The 20,773-nt window shown below is 39.4% G+C and overlaps 1 protein-coding gene across 1 annotated transcript in view; it reads right to left on the minus strand.

Moving 5' to 3' along the window:
* Positions 1–7,457: 7,457 nt before the first annotated feature.
* The window catches only part of CCDC13 (coiled-coil domain containing 13), a 113,859-nt gene continuing 100,543 nt past the window's right edge, over positions 7,458–20,773 (minus strand). Inside the window, exons 10-11 of the mRNA XM_068118130.2 lie at positions 15,317–15,428; positions 7,458–7,900 (exon numbers count right to left, since the gene is read on the minus strand). Of these exons, the coding sequence (XP_067974231.2) occupies positions 7,738–7,900; positions 15,317–15,428 (275 nt within the window). The 3' untranslated portion in view covers positions 7,458–7,737. The remainder of the gene's footprint in view (positions 7,901–15,316; positions 15,429–20,773) is intronic.

A 20,773-nucleotide genomic window follows, 5' to 3' on the forward strand; every position in this document is an offset into this window, starting at 1 on the left:
GGAGTTGCAATGTCGAGGCCCATCCTCTCGCCACTCCATTGGGAATCTATTGCGTCATACGTGGTATTTTAAGTAAAGCTCGGCACGTACCTCACTCGGGTGCCAATGTCAGTGTTGCATTGAGAATGTAAACCATTGTAAAGGTTCCAGCCAGTGACGGACTGGGACCAGAAATCGATCCAGGTATTTGTAAACACACCGGCCCAAATTTGGGCTGTGGGCTATTTATTTATCTGTTTATCAATTTTATCGAGGCTAATTTAACGTCCACGTCTTAGCTAAAAGACGTTATGTTCTTTATCATTAGTTGTACGCAAGTTTGTTGTGCGACAAACTTAGGACATGACTTAGCGGGATTTGGCCGGGCGATCTTGACCCATTTCGGCTGGTCCAAAAAAAACACACGGGCTGGTGAAGAAGGGTCTTTGGGGCTACTGAATATGGGAGTTAATGCCAACTGAGCGCAAACGAGCTATGAAGTGTACAAATTGGAGGGAGTAAAAATATTTTAATACGAGGACCGCATTGTGTAATATACAGTGTCCTCCATAAGTTTTGGAATGGTGAATTCAAATGATGCTTTTCCACCGCGGTACCGTACCGTACTGTAGCCAAAATGCGTTTTTTCGTTTTTCCATTGCCAAGCGAACCGTACCGTACCTAAGTACCCGTGCTAAATTTGGTTCCTGCTATGCATAGGTACCAAGCCAGCCGAACCCGGATCTATGGGTGGAGCTAGCAATACTGCAGACCGTTGATTGGTCAATCACAATCGTCACAGAACCCTCAGGCTATGTTCAGGCCCAACCGCTATTTTGTAATAGCACAATTCCGGAGAGAAGATAGCTGAAGCATAAGTGATAGGAATCAGAAAAAATACATGGAAAACCTGGAGAGTTCAGGCCCTATCTCCCAATGGTGAAGAATCACTTTAAAAACTCTAGTAACCGGATCCGAATCCGGATCTTCACCAAAATCTAATAATTTCGTCCTCGTCACGTACTCTACATCTCTGCCCAATTTCGTCCGAATCCGTCCACAACTTTTTGAGATATTTTGTTCACAGACAAACAGACAGGGGTGAAAACATAACCTCTATCCACCTTTGGTGACGGAGGTAATGACGTCATCACAGCGTTCACGTTTTTTTTATCGTCACTTCAGATAACTCCGCCTATTTTCACGGTCCTGTTGTGCGATGGAAAAACGACACAGGGATTACCGTACCGTACCGCACCGTTCTGTGCAATGGAAAAGCGCCAAAATTTGTTATTGTTATTATACTCAAAGAAATTTGAATTTCAGATCAAAAGATTAATATGAGGCTACAGTACAGAAGGTCAGCTTTTATTTCTTTTTCTATGGATATATGTTTTACCATCGTGGAAAATAGCACTTTTTATGTCCAGTCCCCCATAATATATTGCGGTGGCCATGGAAATGGACCCCATTGCATTCAGACGCGTAAGATTTTACCCAGACAGATATTTATTACCCTGTGCTCGTGAACAAAAAATCAGCGTTAAGCAATCGATTGCATCCGTACGCACGTACGTCGTGTATGCATTTTGTACACCGCTCCTTTCCAATTCCATGTCCACGTGCTGCTTGACGTCATCGCCAAGCACTGAAGGGGGCCCAGCGATGACGTGCGCTGAAAGGGAGTACTCGGTGTTCACTCTGTTTTCTTGTTTGTCCAGGTGATATTTCAGCCATCCTTTGAGCTAGGAATCCCGGTGTGTACCCCGGTTTAGAATAGGTACACCGTTTCCCTGCACATCGTAAGAGGCGACTAAGGGTTGGCGTCAGGAAGGGCATCCGGCCATAAAAACATTGCCTCAAAAAGGGAACCATGATTGTCATGGGGCCCGCAAGGCTCTAGTGGGCCCCACTCTAGTGGGGAAAATGGCCTTAAAACGATCATTCATTCATTCATTTCATTCATTCTTTGAGCTAGGAAGCTGAAATTTAGGCACAATAGTGAGCAATGCTTTGGCAAAAAAAGATTTGAACACAATATTTTTTATTTTTTGATAAATCAATTAATTGATTAATTATTTATTATCGATGAGTTAAGTATTTATTTATTTTCTTTCTCTTCTGGGCAATATCTCGGGCACCTTTTGAGCTAGGAAGCTGATTTTTCGATACAACAATGACCAAGTGATGAGGCTATCAAGGATATTTTTGATTTATTGATTGATCAATCGATTTATTATTTACTGATTAATTAATTAATTATTTTGATTAATGACTCATTTAATTAATTTTCTAAAAGTTGCAGCTTTGGATGAAGCACTGGTGGCTGAGGTATACTATTTGCCAATATTGATTAAGAAATTATTTTATGATCATTATTGATTTTAATTACGCAATTAATCAATTATCGTACACCTCACCCTCCCAATACCGTCTCTATGTGCTGCACAGCGGTATCGCCGGGTGCCCTGGAAATGCCGCGCTGGAGGATGCTATTTATTTATTTGGCATAGGGGCTGTGTACTTTGTATCTGCGCTTGTTTTAATTCATTGTCCCGGCAACTGTTGGACCGGTTGACACAACATTTTCACCATAGGAGCGCCTCCACCTGTTTAATTTTTTTGTTGATTATGACGTCATAGGTCCCGTGGTATGGGCGCCATCTTGGAAGAACTTTGCTCCCAAATCTCTGCATGGAAAAAATTGAAACGTGGCTCATTGTAAAGAACTCCGCATGGGGAATAAGTGCTGTTAATGATGACGTCACTGCTGACTTAATTATGACGTCATAATTCGACAAGTACAATGCTTAGTCTGATGTTTGACATTTATTGAGTGTGATCTATGCAACAATTATATTAGAGAATGGAAACTTATAATGGCATCGGTCACCTGGTCCGGCCCACCATATTGTTTTAAGAAAAAAAGCCTTAAAACCACTAAAAAACCCTTTTCTCAGAAACAGCTGAACAGATCGAGCCCACACTTTGCATGCATGATTGCATACTCATGGTGAACAAAAATTTCAGCGACCATGACGTTATAGGTCACATGATTTTGGAGCTATGTTTTGAAGCATAAACCTTTAAAACCAATTTCCTCCCTCATTTTTGGTTATGTCGAGTAGAAACTTCACAAATATGTTCCCCATGTCTGGAAGCTAAAATTATCTTTTGGAATTTGCGACAAGTCACATGGTTTAGCAGCGATATTTCGCTTAAATTGTAATGGTAATTATGACGTCATAGGTCACGTGGTACGGGCGCCATCTTGGAAAAACCAAAAAACTTCACGATATCTCAAAGTTCTGCGTAGAAAAAAATTGAGACATGGCTCATTGTAAAGAACTCTCCAAGGAGAACAACATATGCCACAGGTTCTTCCATTATGATGTCATAATTAGACAGTACAAAACCTCATCCGATCAGGATGAAATGTCTTGAGCATCATCTAGGGATAAATTGGAGGGAATTTTTTAAATAATGACGTCATGGGTGACGTGGTTCGGCCGCCGTATTTGTTTAAGAGAAAAGCCTTAAAAACCAATTTTCTCCAAAACGGCTGAACAGATTGAGGCCAAACTTTACATGCATGACCGCATACCCATGACGAACAAAAAGTTTTAGAACCATGATGTAGGTCACGGTTTGGTGGCTATGATTTTTTTTGAAGCATAAACCTTTAAAAACTATCTCCTCCCTCATTTTTGAACATATCGATTGGAAACTTCAGAAATGTGTTCCGCATGCCGGGATGCTAAAATTTTCTTTTCAAATTTGCGATAGGTCACATGGTTTGGCAGTGATAAATAATTCAACTGATATCTTAAAAACCTATCTCTTGAACCGCTTCATTGATCGACGTGAAACTTTTTAAAGTAACGTAGAAGACCTGAAGCAGATAAAGTGTATCAAATGTCAACATGATTGGTTATACGGTTTGGCAGCCATAAATAATTGAATGGAAATGTTTTTTAAAATTATATCTCTTGAACCGCTTGATCCACGTGAAACTTTAAAGTAATGTAGAGGTGGGCAATGGGAATAAGTACTTAGAATTTCAACATGATTGGTTGTACGTTCAGGAAGGTAGAAGTTGTTATTGTGTGAAGAAGAAGAAACTCTACATTCATCTTCTCCAGCCATGTGACTTTTCAGTGTATCTTCAATTATGATGAAATTGGGGTTGTATCAAAGCGTGTCTGGTGAAAGCGGGTTTGTATGAAAGCAGGGTTTTATCGAAGTGTGTCTGATGAAAGTGGGGTTGTAATAAAACAGGGTTGTATCAAAGCGTGGTTGTATCAATACGTGTCCGATGAAAGCGGGGTTGTATCAAAGTGGGGTTTTATCAAAGCCTGTCTGATGAAAGCAGGGTTGTATCAAAGTGTGTCCAATGAAAGTGGGGTAGTAACAAACCGGGGTTGTATCAAAGCGTGTCCGATGAAAGTGGGGTTGTATCAAAGCGGCGTTATATTAAAGCGGGGTTGGATCAAAGCGGGGTTGGATCAAAGCGGGGTTGGATCAAAGCGGGGTTGTATCAAAGCGTTTCCGATGAAAGTGGGGTTGTATCAAAGCCGCGTTGTATTAAAGCGGGGTTGTATCAAAGTGTTTACGATGAAAGCGGGGTTGTAACAAAACAGGGGTGTTACATTAGCAGCGGTCAAATTAAACCACTGCGTCACTTAAACCACTGCATTAAACCACTGGTCAAATAAAACAAAGCGGTCAAATTAAAGTGGGGTTGTATCAAAGTGGGAAGGCAGTGGAAACCGGTCATCACTGCCAGCAGTTATAAAGTGGCAGTTCTAGTTTTTTTCAAGTTGTTTTTTTTGCGCCCATGAAAAACCGTGAATACGCGGGACATAGGACTGTGAATGTAGAAGGAGGTCGCAATTTATCAACAGTGAATACGCGGAACCCACGAATGTCGGGATCCGACTGTACATATAAAAAAAACTAATGTCCATCAACTTCTCTCGGTTTGGAGTTCCGCATGTTGGTGCAAGCTGTGAATGTGAAACTAAACAATTTTTGTTTAATTCAAATTCAGAAAACATTACAGAAAAACAAACGATCTCCTTCTGATAATTCCTCTTCTTCTTCAAACTCAAAGCATTACAGAGAAACTCAGCCATGATAATTCTTCTGGAGAAACAGCGTGAACAAAGCATTAGCCTTTTGTCTTCTTCTTCAAAGCATGATGGAGAAACTCAGCTACTCATGAGATTGCCAAAACAACAACATAATGTATTTTTTCATTATTTCCTTTTTTTTTTTTTTGCAACATACACCACCCAGATCTTCAAACTGAGAGAAACTATTTATTCAAGCTCGGAAAACAATGGAGAAACAATCTGCTTCTGATAATTATTCTCCTTCAAACTTTCCCCCTCTACCCTCCCCGCTCCCATGTGCCTGTGTTGGTGTCCGGTGTCGTGTCGGGCGGTGCCTTGCCCACTAAAATTCTTTTATTTTTCCCTCTTTTGTGCAATCTTCTTTGATTATATTAATATAATTATATTATACCTATTAAAAAATATATACCTCAAGTGTTTAAACCACTTTGCTTCCATGGTGATACAGTAGCTCGCTACTCCATGAGGCCATCCCAGGAATTGGAAGCGAAAATAAATTAGAAGATTAAAGCAATGGGACAAGCACGATGTCCGGGAGGCATGCACACTTGCTCTAAGCCACCTAGTCTGGGTTTGAATCCCGACCCAGCTATAAACTGTCATCCCGGTGTTTCACAGGCACGGTGATTTATCAATGTGTGTGCTATCCCTCAGATGGGCATTAAACTGGGCGACACATTTGCTGGATTTTCAACCCACCCTCTATCCTCTCCTCACTCTTCCCTCCCCTCTCTCATCATCCCCCACTCCTGTCTCTCTATCCCCACTCTCTCCCTCTCCCCCACTCCTCTCTCTCTCTAACCCCACTCTCTCCCTCTCCCCCACTCCTCTCTCTCTCTAACCCCACTCTCCCCCTCTCCCCCACCTCTCTCTCCCTCCCTCTTTCCCTCGCTCACACTCCCCTCCCTCCTGGAGTGTACAGTATAGCGACATGTCATGAGGCTTCTACCCCCCACCCCCCCTCCTCCTTTCTTCCTCGCCTTCCTCTACCATTCCTTCCCCATAAAATTTTGAGTGCTTGATTGTGCAGAAACTGTTGCGGCCTGTTGTGTGTTGCGGATGTGATTCAAAATGTCTGGTAACTGCTTGTGTATGGTCTGAGGAGGTGGTCGCATCAATCCTGTTGGTCTTCATCGTTTTCACAACAAATCAACGCAACCCCAACCGATGGTTGACGGAGGTTATTTTCACACCTGTGAGCAGAATATCTCAAAAGGTTGTGGATGGATTTGGATGAAACCTGGTGGACAGGTTGGGTGTGTGACCAGGATGAATTTAGTCCCTTTGGTGAAGATCTGGATTCAGATTTGAGAATTTGTTTTTCTTCACAATTGAGAGATAGGGCCAAAACCGATATACTGTATAGCACGATATTTCAAAAAGTTGTGGACAGATTATGCAAAAACTAGGTGGATGAGTTGGGTAGGTGACCAGAACAAGCCGATTCAATTTCGGTTCAAATCCAGATCCGGCCTATCCAACAATTTGTAAAACAAATAAATAAAAATATATTATATTTTCAGTCTTTTCTAGCACTTGGACTTCCTCAGACACATCCCCTGTAATGGGTCACAGGTGATTTTAGATTTATTCAAGTTTCAAAAGGTTTCATCAGCATGCGAACAAGACTTGCATCACCCCATGAAGATTGAATTGCACTGATAACCTTTAAAAATGGATTGTTTGCTGCTATGTACAAAAATAAATAAAATGTACATTGATGGAACAAGTGCAATGGTGAAAGGAGGGAACAATTAAATAGGGTTTAAAATAACAAGATTAATTAAATAGGGGTTAAAACTGACAGTTAACATTTTGTCTCTTTACAAGAAAGCGTACCGTAAAATGGGGTGAATAGGGACACAAACTGAAAAAAAGTTTGGAATTTTTTTTTGCTGAAAATTGATAATCATACTGATTTGTTGATATTTGGGTTGAAAGTGTTCTCTTGTTTTTTTAAAAAGCAACTTATAGTCCCTATTAACCCCATATATGGGTTAAATAGGAATAAACAGGATTTTTATGGCTGTCCCTATTCACCCCGTTTTACGGGTGAAAAGGGACAGTCACTAATAAATAAATAAATATTAATCAAGAAACAATCCTGAGTTTCCAACTTATTGCTAAATTGATAGCTCAGATGGATGCACATAATATGCACCCATAATATAAACCACGGTGCCAATGAAAAAAAATATGGGATAAAAAGTTTCTCCAAACTGTCCCTATTTCTTGATTATTATTTTTTTGTATTAGTGACTGTCCCTATTCACCCGTAAAACGGGGTGAATAGGGACAGCCATAAAAATCCTATTTATTCCTATTTAACCCATATATGGGGTTAATAGGGACTATAAGTTGCTTTTTAAAAAAAACAAGAGAACACTTTTAACCCAAATATCAACAAATCAGTATGGTTATCAATTTTCAGCGAAAAAAGTTTCCGAACTTGTTTTCAGTTTGTGTCCCTATTCACCTTGCTGTACCTATTCACCCCATTTTACGGTAGTGGAAGCTCATTGAATAGTTGGAATAACCTTCAGAAACCCGTATTGCTCGATTTGTTTATCAGCCACTCTGTATTAAGGTCAATCACCAAACCTTCCATGTGGGTTCAGTTGTTTCATCGTTTGTCCAAGTGGCCTCCACTTGGGCACTGTGTACTGTTCTTTCTGGGTGAGGAAAAACGATCGTCTGGATCGTTTTTTAGACTTCTTTGCATCACTGTGTGTAGCACCTCACTCTGGTCACACTGCACCTTGCACCACTCACGTTGTAAATCCAGTCTGCATCCAGGAAGCACATCGTGTTCCTTTTAACTTTTACAGTTATGGTGATGAAAATTAAATTAGTGTAGAGGATTAGGTCACAACAAATTAATCAATGCAATCCCAATATAGTTGTTATTGGCACCCCCGCAATATTTAGGCGGTATTTATTTAGGCTAACCCCCGCTCTCGTAGGGAAAATGGCCTTTAAAATGCATGTTGTTGTTGTTGTATTGGCACCATAATAATCTGTTCAATTCCATGATATTAGAAAAAGAATTTTTGCAATGATATTAAATAAAGAAAAACAAACAAAAACAAATTGGTTCAACACTAAAAATAATTAAACTGCCAAGATACCTGATAGGTTCATCTCAAGGATCATTCTATTTTTCTGTTTCACAGCACCCACCACTCCTTCAGACCTAAAACATGTGCATTCCTAACTGTAAGGCCCAACACAACTAAGTCTCTCTCTTTCTGTTCTCCAAGTTCAAGCACAAACTAGTCCTTTGTTTCTAGTGGAACAGATCATCCTTTCAAAAGACTGCATTCTCCACATCAACTCCAAAACAACCCAATTAACATGACTATAACCGGCTTACTCGTCTTCTGGCAGAGGCCATTGGCTTTTCTTTACTGATGTCTAGAGGTCACCAAAAGTCATGGCGCGTGTAATTTTAGTCACCGACTGCAATATCCATCCACATTGTATTTCACCACAATACATCCAATCTAAATTGTAATTCACCTTAACGCAGACTTCTAAATGTTTCCGGTTCCAGAATGCATACTTCTAAATGCTTCCGGTTCCAGAATACATACTTCTAAATGCGTCCGGTTCCAGAACGCATACTTCTAAATGATTTTCATTCCAGAAAGCATACTTCTAAATAATTCCGGTTCCACAATGCAGACTTCTAAATGCTTACGGTTCCCCAACGCATACTTCTAAATGCTTCCAGTTCCAAAATGCACACTTATAAATAATTCCGCTTCCACAATGCAGACTTCTAAAAGGTTCCGGTTCCAGAATGAATACTTATAAATGCTTCTAGTTCCACAATTCAGACTCAAAAATGCTTCCGGTTCCACAACGCATACTTCTAAATGCTTCCGGCTCCACAACACATACTTCCAAATGATTCCGGTTCCACAATGTAGACTCAAAAATGCATCCGGTTCCACAACGACTACTTTTAGATTCACGATTTTTATCCATTTTATTCTCCAAATCGTCCTTTTATCCATTTGTTCCATTAATAATTGTAATACGGCATTGGATGGATATCGCGCTAGACTCCTGATCCCCACTTGTGCCCATAGGAAATGGCTTCAGATGAAGTCAGTAGTGAGGGAGATTCCTAACCTGGGCTCCTCACCTAACCCCTCCCCCGGTTTGCCTCCATGCATGCGTTCTTCCCCATCCGCTATAACATTGACATCCGCCATTATAGTCCAGTAAATCTAGCAATCATTTAACAAGGACCTAAAACAAATTGCAATAGAAGGTTTTTTTGCTTTAACTTGTTTATTAGGTCCCTCTGATGAACATATAAAAAGTCTCAAACTTTTGGACACCTGGAAAGTGGTTAATTTGCATAAATTCAAGATGGCCGCCATCCAAAGCTTCAATTTACAGCTAACTTTTTTCTGGCTGCTCCTAGACCCTATAAATGTATTACAAACAAGGTTTTTTGGCTTTAACTTGTTTATTAGGTCCCTCTGATGAACATATAAAAAGTCTCAAACTTTTGGACACCTGGAAAGTGGTTAATTTGCATAAATTCAAGATGGCCGCCGTCCAAAGCTTCAATTTTGCCTAGGCCTATACTAATCCCATCATCTTGTTTCTTGTTTCAACAGATTGGACCATGTCTAATGGTGCGACATCTACCGAAGCCATGGAAGAAGAGGTGGTGCATAATCCCTGCGGCATTTGCTCAAACACGTTAGACGAAGGAGAAACAGTCAAGCTGAGGGCGAAGGGAGCAGATACTATCAACAAGGCCAGTACTGAACGTGGAACGCCGTCAATTACCGTGTCCGAGGGCCAAACGGTGCACATTGATTGCCGAAAGATGCATGTCAATACGAAGCCAAATAGAATCCCTGGGAAGCAGAAGAAACGTCCTGAAAAACCTGCTCTTCGTTCTCAGGAACCACACTTTTGTTTTACAGAGAACTGCTTTTTTTGTGGTAGAAAAATATATTTGGACACAAAGCATGCTTCAAAAGAAGTGTATCCAGTACGCACCTTCAACTTTCAAAGGACAATACTTTCTGCATGTGATGCCAGGGCTGATGAGTGGGCTGAGACTGTTAGAGGCCGAATTAACTTTGCACGCGATCTTCCAGCAGCTGACGCAATATATCACAAGCAGTGCAGCTCAAATTTCCAGACACATAGGCAGATCCCCTCCAAATATCGTGATTCCGCAGACAGTGAACCTCCTCGCAAGGGTCGCAAAGTAGATGCGTCACGAGAGGAAGCATTTCTGCTCGCAATCGAGGACCTAGTCAGTGGCAATGATGATGAACAGACTACAGTGGTGGATGTCGTTGATAGAATGTCCCAGTTGTGCCCTGATGTTGAAGCGTATAGTGTAAAGTACATGAAACAGAAACTTATTTCATATTTTGGAGATGAACTGGTTATTAGTAACGTGCATGGACGCAGCGATGTTGTAACTGTCAAAGAAACTGCTGCAAAGATTTTGCAACAATTCAAAGACTCACCACAGACTGATGATGAGGAAGCAGGAAAAAGAAAGATCGTCAGGGCTGCGGCACAGTTGATCAAAGCAGATATAAAGAACATTGATACTTGTAGAGATTTCTATCCAGATCCTTCTGAACTCCGGTCGCTGGAAAAGAATGTGGCGTACGTTCCGCAGTCCCTTCGTATATTTCTGCAAGAGACGTTCAGTGGCAAGTCATGTGATCTTGAAGTTGCATCAATTGGACAAAGTATCATGCAACTTACCAGACCAAGGGCCATTGTAGCACCCATTCAGTATGGATTGGCGGTTCAAATGCACCAGCACTTTGGTTCCCGCTTCCTTGTGGACAGTTTACACAGCCACGGCTTCTGTCTGCCTTACGCAGAAGTTTTGAGGTTTTCGAAGTGTGCTGCCAATTTCAGGGGCACCAACATATCCACTGCAGGCAGGTTTGGACAGTTCGTTGCAGACAATGTTGATCACAACTTGCGTACGCTTGATGGGCGAGGAACATACCATGGTATGGGTATAATTGTTGCTGTCACCCCTGGAGTAAGAGACACAACATCAATACCAAGATTGCAGTCACCTGGAAACAACTTCACGGCAGCTCAAATTGAAATCAAATACTACCGCAGTGTTCGTAAGAAGGGTGGGCCTCTCGAATTTAGAAAGCTTGACCCCATTTCAGCATCTGACAAGCTTGAAAATCTGGACATACTGTGGAAAACGTCATGGTTGCTTCGACCAAAACGACCAGGCTGGTCCGGCTTAATGCAGAGTGTGTGCCATGGACCACACCCAGGGAAATCATCCGTCCATTTCTTGCCCATGATTGACATGGACCCTACTGCCATGAGTTGTATTTACTCAACACTTCACTTCGTTGCTGCGGAAAGCCATCGCCAAGGAACGACGCCAATGCTGACATTCGACCAACCGCTTTATTGGAAAGCGAAGACGATCATTGTTCATGAGAAGGAAGGAAGCGAACTGAAACCCATTGTTTTGAACCTTGGTGGCTTTCACTCTGTGATGAGCTTTTTGGGATGCATGGGCCATGTTATGGAAGCATCTGGGCTTAAGGAGGTTTTGGAACTTATATATGCTGAAAATGCTGTGACCCAAATGCTGAGTGGGAAAGCCTATGCACGAGCAATCAGAGGCCACTTCTTGGTTGACACAGCCTTGAGTTCGATTGTGTTAGGCAGGGCATACGGTCTCAACCTCTCAATGGTAGATGAGGAAAGTGACGAATGCAAGGACTTCCAGGAGGCTGCAGATCTTTTGGATAAGCTGTTGCGTGAAGACGTTTCACCGGATGAAGTCTGCAGTAAAGACGTTTTCAACAGAATTTGTGAAAAACTTAAAGCTGAGAAGAGCTCCGTAGCAGAGCATAAGATGGGAAAGCTATGGATTCAATACATGGACATGATTGACTTGCTGTGTCGCTTCCTGAGGGCACTGAGAATGGGCGATTTCCTACTGTACCTCAGAACACTCCAGGAGATGTTGCCGTACTTTGCAGCGTGTGGTCATAACAATTATGCCAAGTCAGCCCATGTGTACATTCAAGACATGATTGAACTTGAGCAGCTCAACCCAGACATGTTCTGCCAATTGAACTCCGGTCTATTTGTGATCCGCCGAAGTGATCGGCTGTGGGCAGGACTGCCAAGCGACTTGGTTATAGAGCAGGTTTTGATGCGCTCTTTGAAAACGAATGGTGGATTGACACGTGATAGGGGCATGGAGGAAACGCAACGCCTGCGCTGGTTACTTGCTATGCCAGCCTGCGCTGAGGTGAGTGAAGTTATGCAAGAACTCACAGGGAAGCATTTCCACACCTCTGAGCAGCACAAAGAAATGACTGAAGCAAGGCGTGAACGAGATAGGAAGGACACAGAGAAGGTTCTCGCATTCTTCAAGGATTATGATCCATTTCAAGAATCAAATGAACTCAGGAATATTGCCAACGGTGTGACAGGACCAGCCTCGGCCAATCCTCATTTACTGTATGAGGTTGTTATGAACATTGTGCAGAAGATGGAAGGTAGCAATGCTTTTGACTTTTCATTTAGGAAGAAAGATCAAGTTGCGTCGTTGGGTAAAAAGGTTACAATCAGTGCTGAAAAAGTAGCAATCGACCCACAGCTCCTTTTCCAGAGGCTCCTCATCTTTGCTAATAACAGAGAGTTAGGTGTTGAAGAGGTCTTTGCGTATGAGTTGTCTAGCTACCCTACTGCTCTGTTCGGTAAGTGGGGGAGGCTCAGGGAAGCCAATAAAACACAGCTAGGAGATGAGATAGCTGCTGTTGCTCCCAGGTCGGCATTGGAATCATTTGAGGAAGAAAGGACTGTGACCCATGTTCTGGATGGTGGTTCCTTATTGCAAAGGATTCCATGGAAGAAGGGTGACACATTTGAGGACATTGCAAACATGTACATGAAGCATGTTTCCAAAAACTTTCTCAACCCGGTGGTTGTAGTCGACGGTTATAAATCAGGACCTACTACCAAGGACATGACACACAATCGACGATCAAAAGGAGTCTTTGGTCAAAAGGTGATGTTCACTCCAACCATGCCCCTTAGGTCAAAAAAGGAAAACTTCTTGTCAAACTCGGACAATAAGCAAAACTTCATTGACTTATTGTGTGAAACATTCAAGGCAAATGGAATTGACTGTGTCAATGCGCCAGCAGATGCAGATGTCATGATTGCGAAGAAGGGAATTGAACATGCAAGGGAAACCGTGACATATGTGATAGGTGAGGACACAGACTTGTTGGTGCTGTTGTGTCATTATGCGGAACGAGGGATGAATGATTTGTACTTCAAGTCGAGCAAGGACGGTGGGAAATGTTGGCATATTAACTCTGTAGCAGAAGCTCTGGGTGAAAGCATCTGCCGTGTCCTGCCAGTTGTCCATGCACTCTGTGGATGTGACTCAACCTCACGACTGTATGGTATTGGTAAAAGGGCTGCCTTGAGGAAAGTGAGGGAAGAGAACGGTTTCTTGAAATGTATAGAAGCATTCTGTTGCCAAAGTGGAACTAAAGACGCGATATCATCAGCTGGTGAAAAGGCCTTGGTTTATTTGTACGGGGGAAAAGGAAATGACACCCTTTACGGACTGCGGAAGACAAAGTTTTGCAACAAGGTGGCAAAAAGTTCAACTACCGTTGAAGTTCAAAGCCTTCCCCCAACAACCGATGCAGCCAAATACCACTCGTTCCGAGTTTATTGTCAGGTCCAGGAATGGATGGGGAACAGTGTGGACCCCGAGAAATGGGGCTGGTGTCTGCGGAAGGGACAGCTTGAACCAAAGACGATGGATTCGCCAGTGGCTCCTGATTCACTACTGAAATTGGTCAGATGTCAGTGTAAGGGCAACTGTGACACTCAACGCTGTAGTTGCAAACGGAATGAGCTTGAATGTTCCAGTGCATGTGGTGAATGTAAAGGACTCTGTCAAAATAGCAACTTTGATGCAAGCACCGATGATCCAAGTGAATACGAACTCCTATCATGAATGACATCATTGCCTCTGAATGACGTCATACTACGTCATGGTGACGTCATATCACATTTGCAATGCCTCATTCTGTATTTTGATATCATATTCCACTTGTTTGTAATACATTTATAGGGTCTAGGAGCAGCCAGAAAAAAGTTAGCTGTAAATTGAAGCTTTGGACGGCGGCCATCTTGAATTTATGCAAATTAACCACTTTCCAGGTGTCCAAAAGTTTGAGACTTTTTATATGTTCATCAGAGGGACCTAATAAACAAGTTAAAGCCAAAAAACCTTCTTTTGCAATTTGTTCTAGGTCCAGCCCTACTTTGACTGGACTATTATGTCCATGTTTCCTGTGCACGTTCAAATTTAAAATAACGCTCTTTTACTCTCAACATTTTATTTTGCACTCGAATTTGCACTCAAATTGGGTCGTATTGGGTCACTGCCATATTGATATTTTATGCCACCTTGACCTTTGACCTTTTGAGCTAAAAAAAAACAGGCAACTTCTTGCTTTTGATTGGGTGAACCAATTCAGTGACCCAATATACATATTCTTAAAAATTCAGGTCAATTGGATGAAAATTGCCGATTTTATGCAACCTTGACCTTTCACCTTTTGATTAAAAAAAACAATCAGCGTCTAGCTTTTGATTGGTGAACCAAATCAGTGACCCAATAGGCAAATTCTTAAAATCTCAGGTCAATTGGATTTAAAATGATTATTTTATGTGATGTTGACCTTTGACATTTTGTTCACAAATTATTAATTTGTCTTGTCCATATTCTCATAATAAAGTGTGGTTGAAAATTTGAATTTGACCTTTTGATCTAACAAAAACAAACAATCAGCTTCTAGCTTTTGATTAGTGAACCAATTCAGTGACACAATATGCAAATTCCTATAATTTCTGGTCAATTGCATGAAAATTGACAATTTTATGTGACTTTGACCTTTGACCAAATTATTACTTTGTCTTATCCATATTGTCATGATAAAGCTTTGTTGAAAATTTGATGAGAAAAGCTCAAATGGTAAAAAGTTATCGTCACAAACACACACACACAGAAACACACAGATACATATGCACATACACATATAAATGATTGTAAAACCCGGTCTCCTGCTGCACGGAAGACGGGATAATTACCAGGAAAAGAACTGAAAAAACAATTCTGCACAGCTCACGTTGTGGGGAGTTGTTGAGAGTGAGCTTTTTGGGACAAACGTCCCCCTTCAGTCTCTGGCAGATTTCCTTGAAAAATACTCCTGACATCCAGGCCATCACTGCCTGGGAAACCTAGGGTGTTCAGAAGCAAACATGATTTTAGGTGTAGGAAATGTGTGAGAAAAACGAAATTGTAAATTCACATATTAAAGCAAAGCAAAATAAGACCGATAGTCTAACAAAGGCTTAGCGGGGCTTGTATGACCTGGTTGGTGGGCATACCATTTAGCAAATAATGTAAGTATTTTAAAAAATTCAATAAACACCACACTCCTGTGCCAACTTTAATCGAACATCAGGCATTGACACCAGGTTCGTGAAGGACCTGGCGAAAAAAAACGTACCCAGTCTGAATGTTGCTATATCCAGCCAATGTCAAAACTGCAAATGGGGAATCCGTGAATGTCATGTCATGAATGTCACCCTTATGTCATTTCCTCGTTCTGCTTTAAACTCAATATCCCTATATTTTCATTCCAAACAGCATTATCCATCATTCCAATCACAAATTAATACTACAGTATTAATAGCCGGCGAAGCCGGTGTTGTGAATGAATGCGTACGTATTATGTTGAAAAGCCAGATTTTGCTGGATCCTTTGAGAATTCGAAGCTTTGACGCACCAAATCACTCAATGGAGGCCGCCATCTTGCGGATGCGGAAGTATACATAAAAAATTGCGAAAAAGTTCAATAGGAGTTTGTTTCAGTTTCACCCATCTTTTTTTGACTCACATTCTTTTGCACCTCTAATTTGTAATTAAAATACTTTAAGACCAACCTCGTTCCCCGGGCCCGCATGGGCCCTGGTTATCTTCAACAAAAATCGTCACTAAACACCGGAACCAATGAGATTCGAGCATTTGAAAAAATATTTCAAAAATCAAATCGCTCGATGGAGGCCGCCATCTTGCGGATGCGGAAGTATGCATAAAAAAATTGAGAAAAAGTTCAATAGGAGTTTGTTTCATCCGTCTTTTTTGATTCACAATCTTATGCACCTCTAATTTGTAATTAAAATACTTTAAGATCAACCTCGTTCCCCGGGACCGCACGGGCCCTGGTTATCTTCAACGAAAATCGTCACCAAACACCGGAACCAATGAGATTCGAGCATTTGAAAAAATATTTTTAAAAAGCTTATTACCGGTACCGCGTTGCGGAGGCTGAAAACAGCGTCAAATATTCTAAAATTGACGAAGAATTATTTTTTAGAAATCTCGCGGCCGTAGGGAGTAGTGTATATATGTTGCTTCTGGGACACTCTCATTTTCCCATTGACTTACATGTTAATTTTTCCCCTCCCTCATTGCCCCTAAACACCTCTATTTCTCTCACCCTGTTCTTTACGAACCTTCTAACCTTTTGACATGTTATCCTTATTCATTAGACCACTTAAACAATGGTCCTTCTGTGTGAACCTGTGATCCTTCTGACCTTATGGACCTTTTAACCTTTTACTCTTAATATCATCTGGTGAATCATCTTTGGCCCACTCAAACAACGACCCTACAAATATTTGTTTATGCGTGGGAAATAATTTAATTCTCCTACAACTCTCCTCACCGTCTAATACATTAACAAAAAATATGTTTGAGTTTGGTTCTTTCTCAAGATATTTTAACTGAGCTAAGATAAAATGGTAAACCTCCCTCAATGTTCTTGTTTGAGCGCCTCCAGTGCCACATACCATTTTTAAATTAAAGTATATATTTTCCTGGCAACCATCAAAGTTTTCCGTCCACTCAAAAATATTTCCATCTTTTTTACCCAATTCACCGGTATTTAAATTAATTCTCTTATTTGTTTTGTAAATTTTTTTACCAGTTGTCTTTTCAATTATACCTATTTGATATTTTTCACATTCGTTATGTTTACCATTTATATACCAAGGTTGATTACACCTCCACTCTTTAGTCTGGTTGGTACTTGGTTCTATCATTTATATAATAGTAAAAAGGCGGCGGTAGCCCGTTAAAATCCCTAACCCCCCTTTTTAACTTATCACTTATATACTTATATAACCATAAGGGAGACTATCAATTCCATTTTCTAAAATAAACCTCTTATCATCAAAAGCCCCCAATGCTTTCTTATTCACCTCTTCTGAATATAATTTATGTTTATAACTTCTTATTCCATTAATCTTTCTAAACTCTTCTTTCTTTGTTGTTAAACAGTTATAATAATCCTTAAAGTTTATTGTTTCTTTAATGACATTTTTCTTTATGCCTTTTAACTTCTTATCAGTTTTTTCAACGTTATTCACAATGTATTTATAAGCATAAGCCTTAGACCTCAATCCCACAAATTCACTCATGACATTTCCTCCTAATTCATCCTTAAACTTTCCAATCACCTTTTTATTTTTAGAAGAGAACAACTCACTCTCTGGACTGTAATTACTAGTGTCATAGATATTAATGTCCTTTTTCATGTCTGAATAAACATCATCAGTATTAATTTGCAAAATAAAACTATCTGTATCCATATAAAGTAGATTAACATCATTTTGATATTTCTTCCTCAAGTTATTATAAAAGTAATCATACATTAATGACTTTGATAAATCAAGAATTGATGTTCCAATATAAATAGGTTTGTTCATTTCAATACTCTCTTTAATCAAATGGATCGCACAAAAGTTCTCAGTAAAGACCTCAGCTCTAGTAAAACTCGGTCTATTAATTAATTTTGATGCTTGTTCCCAAGATGTTGATAGTCTGATATTTTGTCTTTTCCTCACATTCTCCATGGTCTTACCAAAGACCGCATTATTCATCAATTTATAAAAGTCTTTCTCAAAATCTGTTTTTGACTCTGTTCTTCTTTGTGTATTAAAATCAATGTACCCCTTCAACCAATGACTTTGATTGAACTTTAGAACCCTATGGATCTTCTCTACTCTTAGACCTTTTGATAAATATTGTCGCAAATTTCTTTGGTGTAGAACATAATTTTTCTTGTTATATAATGTAGTAAGTAATTTTTCTGTTGATTCACCTATATTAAATGATTGTTGATAATCACTTAACCACTCCTTCTTTGGACTTTCCTTTTCACAAGCAAATGGGAGATCTTTGTGTAGGTTATGAAGTTCCTCTGGATATTTCAAATCGACCTCAAAATAATAACCAACCTTTGAATCATCCAATTCTTTTTGTGTAGAGATACATACATCTTGTAAAACCTTTTTGTAATCTTTTTCCTTTACCCATCTAAGTTTTCCATAAGGAAGAGCCTGAGACATTGCCCAGCCATACAGGTTGTTCGCATCATAATACATCAAGTAGGAGCTCTCTACCGATGGATCATAATTTGGAATGTACTTGTTATTTGCTTTAGCATATCTCTTTGAACAGACTTGTGAAATTCCTCCTCTCTTTGCCTTTTCAATCATCAAAAGCATATCAACATCGGTTATCAAATCCAAATCTTGTTTTGTCATTTTTAACATCGCGCTCCAAGCCAATCCAGGAGCAGTGTAATAGTGAGCAGGATCCAATCCATATCCAGAATGACAGATTGTTCTGAAAGCCTCAAACACATCAGCCAACAAAAGCACATCAGTTTTGAGGTACAAATCGTGATACTCACCAAGATTCTTAATGTTATATTTTTTCCAAACATTTTGTGCGTGTACATAATCTTTATCAGATATATGACTATTATTTAATTTGTTATAGAAATTTTCTTTTAAAGGAAGTTGTGTTTCATTGAATCTCTCAAATGAGTCCATATAGGGGTAAATTCCCTTTTGTGTTAGAAAATCTTTATCTAAAAAATACTCTGAAAGACATGGAAACTCTTTTAGATTTTGAACCAAGTTAGCCAATGGACTTGCCATGAATTTAAATGTATCAAGAAATCTGATATGAGTAATAGGAGATGTGTGAATTGTTTTTGTGAATGAAATGTATTTCTGATCCGTGTTTGGAATTGCTGAGATACTTCCAGAAGTCTTTGAGAGTTCCTTGATAAATAGATGTGTATCATAATGAGCGTTGTTATGAAGAAAGACAGGAATGAAAGAGGGGAGTTGATAATTAATATTACAACTTTGATGAGCCGGACCTCTATATTTACCAGTGAGATGACAATGGTCTCTAACCTTTCGACCTTTACCAATTTTCTCCTCACAAATATGACAGACATTGTTTTTTATAAATTCCCTTTTTTCTTTACTTGTTAAGGACATTGGTTTATTGGTTTCTCTCATTATCTTGGTTAATCGAACACAGTCTTTTTCTAGTCGTTTCACAAACTCCTCTGGGGTATTTGAGCCTCTATACATCTCTAACTTGTTATATTTATCACCAACGGATGATTTGATATAATAACAAAAACCACAAGGAGTATGTTTTTGATATTTATTTGTGTATGATTCTTTTGGATCTGGAGAAGCAGTATCAATTTTTTCTAAAATACTTTCAAAATCAGCATATATAACAAATGGATGTTTTATTGTTTTCTTTTCATCTTTGAATGTGATCTTTGAGTCTTTTTTAGGCATGTTGATTACCGTTGATTTATGTTCACCACAATAATTTGAATGTTTATCTAATCTTTCTTGTGTATGGAAGAAGTTAAGACAACGCATACAAATATATATTTTATTTGTTCTTTTACATACTTGTGGTTTTATTAATTTTGTAATATCTTTGATGTATGTATAATGTGAATTTTCGTCTGAATTAAAATATAGAAGATTAATATGAGTTTGTTTACAATTGTCAGAAAGCTTTAAAACCTGAATGTTGTTTGTTTCTGTTAGACCATAAACATTAACTGATAAATTATTCAACTTTTCAAATTTAGGAATATCATTTAAAGTCATCGGAAACTTTAGATCTTTCGTATTTAATGTATTCTCATATTTTTTATAATGAGATACTCTTTCATCATGAAAATGTGGAGGATGTAAGTGTGCTAGAATAGACCAGAGAAAACATTTATTGTCTTTATTTTTGATATTGATAACTGCTTTTCTATTTTTGATAACACTGGGTAAATCAATGTAAGAAGAAGCTTTTAGAGGATCTGATTTAAGAATATGAATGTCTATGTAAATAATTTTTCCTATATTGAATCCACTTCCTACGATTGAATTATCCACATCTTGCTCTTGTTTAATAAGTTCATCATAGACTCCTGATGTTTTAAAATCTTGATATGAAGATATAAAGTGTGGCTCAGTTCTCATGTATGGTGTATCTATAACTCCTTCGTCCTTTGTCATTTCTAATTTTACTCCCATATAAAATTTAAGTGGTTTCATTTCTTTTAGTGTTTTTTCAATCAACGTTTGAACAGCAGGTTTAACTATTTCTACAGCATCAACTATAGACTCTGGTTCAGGAGGTTTGAAGTTAAAGACTCTTATTTTAATATGTCCTTTGAATGCACCATCAGAGTTTT

Source organism: Myxine glutinosa, chromosome 1 (genome assembly GCF_964187855.1).
Source record: "Myxine glutinosa chromosome 1, kmMyxGlut1.1, whole genome shotgun sequence".
NCBI lineage: Eukaryota > Metazoa > Chordata > Myxini > Myxiniformes > Myxinidae > Myxine > Myxine glutinosa.